Genomic DNA, 6519 nt, shown 5'->3' with positions numbered 1-6519 from the left:
TAGTCCAAACGCGAGTTAAAAGCAGTCTCATCGAAACTTGAATTTGCTAAGACATTTTATGCAATGAACCCTATGAAATTTTGGCTGAAGGTACATAATGATTTGATTTACACATGTTTAAGAACCCTTTGGATATTTTACATAACATGTGATTTTGATCTTTCGATGATGTAAGCGAATTGTATCCGTACTGACTTCCTTGTTTGTCAAATGTAATTTCTAATCAGTTGTTAGATTTTCATTTTCGATGTCCATTGCTTACTGTCAGGTCCGCATTAGTAATATTTCAATGGAAACTTTATAATGATATCAATGCGCTCATTTGCTTACAATGTTTGTCATGATGTTATTGTGTTAGAGCCAAACCTACATTGACAACACGATTTTGTTGATACATTTGTAAAACGAACTTGTACAGTCACAAAAGGGAGATTTATGGAGCTTTGAAACTCTGATTTAGGTTCCATTCCCATTCTACGAAAATTACATGCAGATTTAATTAACACATGATGAAGAACCCTTTGGATATTTTTATACCATAGGCTGCTAAACTACAAGTGACATTGGTGAACCGGATCAAGTACTAACTTCCTTATGTGTCAAATGCTATACATAACGAATGATGTAAACGACGTTGAAGGTGAGATTTTTATTTCTTTTAGTTTTGATTTCGTTTTGAATTAAATATCAACCTTACTAATAACTCATCTGATTTGCATTGATCATGTTAACTAATAAATCGTGTTGACATGTTTTCACCTTTTGTTTAACTAAATATATTCTGTAGAAAGAAAACAATATCTTCCATTTTTTTTTACCAATTAAAACATTGTCTTTTTAGCTAATTTTTATTTATTTGAATTGCTGAAGGTATTTTCCGATGATGATAGCAGGATAAACCTAGTGCTTTAAATTCAGAAATTACTGCGTGCATTTATAGTTACGATTCGGTCATTTTAAACTTAAATGCGATTTTATGTTTTACAATTTTGATACATTCCTGTGTTATTGATTAAAAATATTTCAAAATGTTTAAATTAATGTGTTCACAACTCTGTCGCATTGTTCGCAATAAGAAAAACCTCGCAATAATTTCTGAATTTATTATATGATACATGTAGGCTTGAAACTTGATCAAATAGCAAATAGATGACTTCATGACTTTGCGCACCAGTTTATTCAAATGAGAAGTTTATTGAAGTACAGAACATGCCACTATTTTATCACCTGTAAATATTAGATATTTATCCAACATTTTTCGTTTTTATAAGAGGTTATTCAATAATATCAATTAATAATTAAATTTTGGATGCAACGCGTTTTCTGATTGGCTGACGTCGTTTTGTTTATCATATCATATACATAATTTTGTCACGTGACCATGATGTCATCAACGCTACGCGCGTTATTCAGTGTGCACCACATTTTTCTATGTTATTTCTTCATAGACAGAAAAATATTACAGTCATTCCTGAAATAATGAAAATAAAACATATATATTATTTTTAATTTATGATCAGGTTCATAAACGTTATTATCGGGTTGAAGGAGGGCACATGTGTCAAATTGAGCAAAATGAGTTGGATGAAAAAAAAAGAAAAATGTAAGTCTTTATACATTTCATGATTTCCTCCTTTAATCTAAACAGCGATCTTAAGTTGATATACATTTGACTGATATGAGCGCGAACTACATAAGTTTGGCATTGTAATTTACGGTGCAGAAATGAACAGCTAAACGATAAAGATAATGTTGATTATTTTTTATATGCAGAGTATAGGTACATGTATATACTTTAAAGAGGGATCATGACCTTTTACGAGATGTCGGGATCGGGTGTTTTTAAGCTCTGGAAATCGGGATTAATCCTATCGGGATCCGGAAATTCTTTTTTCGAATTTTGGAATGTCGGGATTTAAATTTCTTCAAATTCGGGAACAAGGGCTTTAATGATTTTAAGCCCGGGATTTCACGACCAGGACTCCTCCGATCCTCCCTCCCTTTCTCTCTTACCGCCTCGGTGGTGTAATGGTTAGCGTGCTCGCCTCGAGTGCGGTAGGTCGTGGGTTCGACCCTCGGCCGGGTCACACCAAAGACTTGAAAATTGGTATTTGCTGCTTCTCCGCCAAGCACGCGGCATTAAGGAGTTAGAGCAAAGACTGGTAGGCCCGGAGTCAGAATAATGTGTCGGGGTAAGGTGACATGTCTTCCTGCGAACTGTTACCTTGTGAGCTAGCACGTTAAAAATCCGGCTTAGCGTGTCGGTCTAGTACAAAGCGGGGTTAATATTCATTTATCATTATCATGTTCTCGTCCTGAATATGCATCTGACTTGCCACTGGACGTTAAACAACCATCCATCCATCCATCCATCCCTTTCTCTCTTTAAACTAAATCAAATAAACCATATACATATTTGTGTCATCTACATTTTATAAGCTTGTACAATTTATTACTGGTACAATATTTTTGTAAAAGGAATTGCTATCATGATGCCATCATACAAGTTACTACTAATTGTGTACGGACTCTTTAAGAATTTGTTGCCCTTTAAAGTCAATTTTCAACAATGTTTTGTAAATGTTGGTATTTTTTACGACAATCATCTCCTCTGAATCTACTATGACAGAGTTAAATATGCCACACTCATTATCAAGTATCTAGTTTATCAAAAGTGTCCGATGCGCCTGCCAACCAACATGGCTAAAAAAAAGAACATTCACATGTAGGGGTAAATGCAGTTTTTGGGCTTCAGTTATATCTCTGGAACTAAAGCAAAAGTATAATGGTGGCATTTTTTATGCATCAACTATCAAAACAAAATATCAGGTAAGAGTCACATGTTCCTTGGGGCCTCTAGTTTTTGTTATATGAATAATATTATATTCAGATGACGATGATTAGTTTGGTTTTGTGTGTGTTTCATGTATAGTAATCTCATGTGTATCTTATGTCTTTGTGTTTTATGTATAGTAATCTCATGTGTATCTTATGTCTTTGTGTTTTATGTATAGTAATCTCATGTGTATCTTATGTCTTTGTGTTGATATGTTTCGATATTTAAGACCTGTGTTAATGACCAGTTCAAATGGAATATACATAATATAAAGACTGTATTAACCGGACAATTTATAATGCATTTTAAGCCATTGGTTAATATTTGTTTCTTTTTTTGTTTCAGGGTTAGTAATCCCGTGTATAGTCTGTATCGTTGTGCTGATATTTTTTTTGTTTTACACGGCTACAAACACGTCCAATTATTTCGAAATTTTTAATTATCAGTTTTACGTACTTAAAGACAGCAACTCGACGAGCAAGTACTCATCAAACAAAATAGGAAAAAACATTCCAGGATCAACCAAAGCGTTTATGAAGCAAGTGAATTATTCGTCTACTACTACAAGGTTGCAAACATCGACTATGAATCCGACACTTGGCAATCTCAGTCATTGTTTATGTCCGATCTTTATGAATGGCTTCGGAAACCAGATGTTTCAATTTGCTTCAAACTTTGGTATTGCGATGTATAAAGGTATGCGGATAATTGTCTCGAAACATTCAGAGGTCAATCTTGTATTCAAACTCCATGACATCGATATTTGGGATAACATAAACATATGTAACAAATTTACTGTACGAAGAGAAAAACAGGCTTGTGCATATGAACCAAATCTGATTAACTTTCCCAATTCTAACAATTCAAGAATTTTTCCATGTCTACAATCTTGGAAATATTTTTATGATTCTAGAATTGAACTGAAGAAACAATTCACATTTAGAGATCGCATTCGTCAAGAAGCAGAAAATAATATAAATCAAATAATCAAACGACTCGATATAAGATCCGCAAGGAATATAACTCTTGTCGGTGTTCATATACGCCGTGGAGACATGGTAAATCATGGATTAGGTTTTAATGTAGCAACATCACAATATTTGACGAAGGCCATGCACTATTTCAATTCCAAATATCAAAATGTAAAATTTATTATATCATCTTTAGACGTACCATGGACTAAAGCTAATATACCTAACAACACAAATATTATATATACATCTTATCCGAAAAGGGAGATAGTTGTAGCTACTTTAGCATTATGTAATCATACAATAACAACAGTCGGGTCGTTTGGCTGGTGGATAGGATGGCTCACGGGAGGAGAAGTCACATATTTCAAATGGCCCGCAAAAGAAGGATCTTTCTTACGAACACAGTACAGCAAGGATTATTCTGATTTTTTCTACCCTGGATGGATTGGAATGTGAACGATTCCCGACGATTGAAATACCTAAAACATTTGAAGTCATCCGATATATGTTAACTCTTCCCCGAAAAGAATATCAGTTGACAGAGGTTTCTATACCACTGAAAAATATTTTATTGATCAGTGTTCCATGCTGTCTTTTTCTTTTCTGAGTTATTTCCTCCGTTGTAAAACCGAGACAGAAGCTACTAATTGGACATTCAAACTCCTATGGAAGATTTACTGACAAACTAAACAAATCTATCACCATAACGCACCAGTTAATAAAAACAGTTTGAAGTATTCTTCAACCCGCGCGGGATTTTTTTTAGTAATATGACATAGTAATATGACATGTCACTTGATTCATGTCACTACATAAAAAAGACCCTAGGAGATATAAAAAGATGATGATTTTTTTCATGTTTTTCTAAAATTGTCCATGTAGACTATATCGTTATGTCGTAGGTGTGACATTCCTTAAATATTGTTTTTGAATGGCATGAGCTTAAAATTGTTCTATTTTATTAAACCTGACCACTACATTTCTCAACAATTAGAGCTATGAAGTTTGAAAAGAGGGACTAAAGATACCAGAGAGCCAGACAAACTCGTAAATTGAAAAGATTAACAGACAAATAATAGTACAGAAGTCAAACTTAGAAGACTAAGCAACACGAACTTCATTGAAACATTACAATTAATAAAGTGTTCAATATCATAAGGATGGGTGTGAAGTTAGAAGCCGGTTCGTTATTTGATATTCAATATCCAACAGGCTGCTAGTAGTCGGTTGGTTATTCAAATTTTAAAATCATCAAATTAAAAATAATATTTGATAACATTAAAGGCATGATTTTTATAGTTGAAAGGAGCGAAAAGATGCATAGGAAATCGTCTTATTACCCAATCAAGTTGTCTTAAACTCTCGTTGTCCTCGAATATAAACCCTTAATAATTAATGCTTAAGTAACTTGCATATTTGTCTTTATGAAAGAAAAAAACACAAAAATACTGAACTCAAAGGAAAATTCAAAAAGGAAAATCAAAAATCAAAAGTCCAAACACATCAAACGAATGGATAACAACTGTCATATTCCTGACTTGGTACAGGCATTTTCTAATGTAGAAAATATGCATGATTGAACCTGGTTTTATTGCTAGCTAAACCTCCCACTTGTATGACAGTCGCATCAAATTCCATTAAGGTGTCAACGATGCATGATGATATATTGTTTTTTTTTCTCAATAAAACCACGCCAAAAATGTTATTTTATATCTAAAATTTCTTAAAACAAAAACACACAACCGATCACTCTAATACATAGTGGGTCTCATCGGGGTCTAAGCGTGACGTGGGAATGCCGATTTTTCGTAAGCGTGACACGGGAAAGTCAAATTATTGTGCCGTGAAAACGGGAATTGAGGTCTAGCGAGACACGGGAAATTGCAAAAAATGCTTTGGTACATAGTATAAGCGGGATACGGGAATCTGACAAAACAGTAAAGGGGATCCAGAACTGAACCCCCAATGAGACCCTCCTACATATGGAAATATAAATAGAAATAAATATGGAAAGCCTAAAAAACAGAAATATATAGTGAAACCCTACCTGAGACCGCTTAAATGAGGTTGAAAGCCACCTGGTCTTTATAAGTCCATAAAATTCGAGTATATATAAAGGTTGTATCAAAAGGATTTCCGAAAATAATGTCATCTTCAATATCTACGGAAGGCTTTGATGGTCACTTTTCAGCTAACAATTGTCAAAATTTCAGGACAAAGGGCACAGGGCACTTGTGAGAGCCCCATGACCTCTCAATCTTTCTAATATTATGCAGACATTTAAATAATAGTTAGATACAAACGTGACTAAATTATAAAGAAAACCTACCTGAGACAGCTTAAATGAGGGTGAGACTCTCCTAGTCTTTCAATGTCCATACAATTCAACTAGATCATAGACACTGTATATATAAAAGTTGTATCATGAGCCTCCGTAGATATCAAAGATGACATTATTCTGGGAAATCCTTCTGATACAACCTTTATGTATACAGTTTATGATTTAGTTGAATATGTGTACATTGAAAGACCAGGGGGTATCAACCTCATTAAAGCGGTCTCAGGTAGATTTTCACTTTAAATTTTAAATATCCAACTGGCACATTGGGCGCTCCGTATACACGGAAGACAAAAAGTGTACCCAAATTCCTTTGAGTCACGTTTGTATCTACTTATTAACTAAATGTCTGCATACTATGAGAAATATTG

General features: G+C 34.0%; 1 protein-coding gene across 1 annotated transcript; it reads left to right on the top strand.

The window, feature by feature from the left end:
• Window positions 1–240: 240 nt before the first annotated feature.
• On the top strand, window positions 241–4558 carry LOC134723482 (galactoside alpha-(1,2)-fucosyltransferase 1-like). The gene is made up of 3 exons (XM_063587082.1): window positions 241–640; window positions 1521–1603; window positions 3182–4558. The coding sequence occupies exons 2-3, from the start codon at window positions 1576–1578 to the stop codon at window positions 4264–4266; spliced, it is 1113 nt and encodes a 370-aa protein (XP_063443152.1). The 5' UTR covers window positions 241–640; window positions 1521–1575; the 3' UTR covers window positions 4267–4558.
• Window positions 4559–6519: the final 1961 nt, after the last annotated feature.

Source organism: Mytilus trossulus, chromosome 6, assembly GCF_036588685.1.
Source record: "Mytilus trossulus isolate FHL-02 chromosome 6, PNRI_Mtr1.1.1.hap1, whole genome shotgun sequence".
NCBI classification, from domain to species: Eukaryota; Metazoa; Mollusca; class Bivalvia; order Mytilida; family Mytilidae; genus Mytilus; species Mytilus trossulus.
This window is presented reverse-complemented; position numbering and strand designations above follow the sequence as displayed.

What these genes read in the sequence shown, in the direction of transcription:
- LOC134723482 (XM_063587082.1), top strand. Translation starts at nt 1,576, where the DNA reads ATGAGTTGGATGAAAAAAAAAGAAAAAT. An exon ending in GATGAAAAAAAAAGAAAAAT is followed by an intron (nt 1,604 to 3,181) that starts GTAAGTCTTTAT and finishes TTTTTGTTTCAG; the next exon opens with GGTTAGTAATCCCGTGTATA.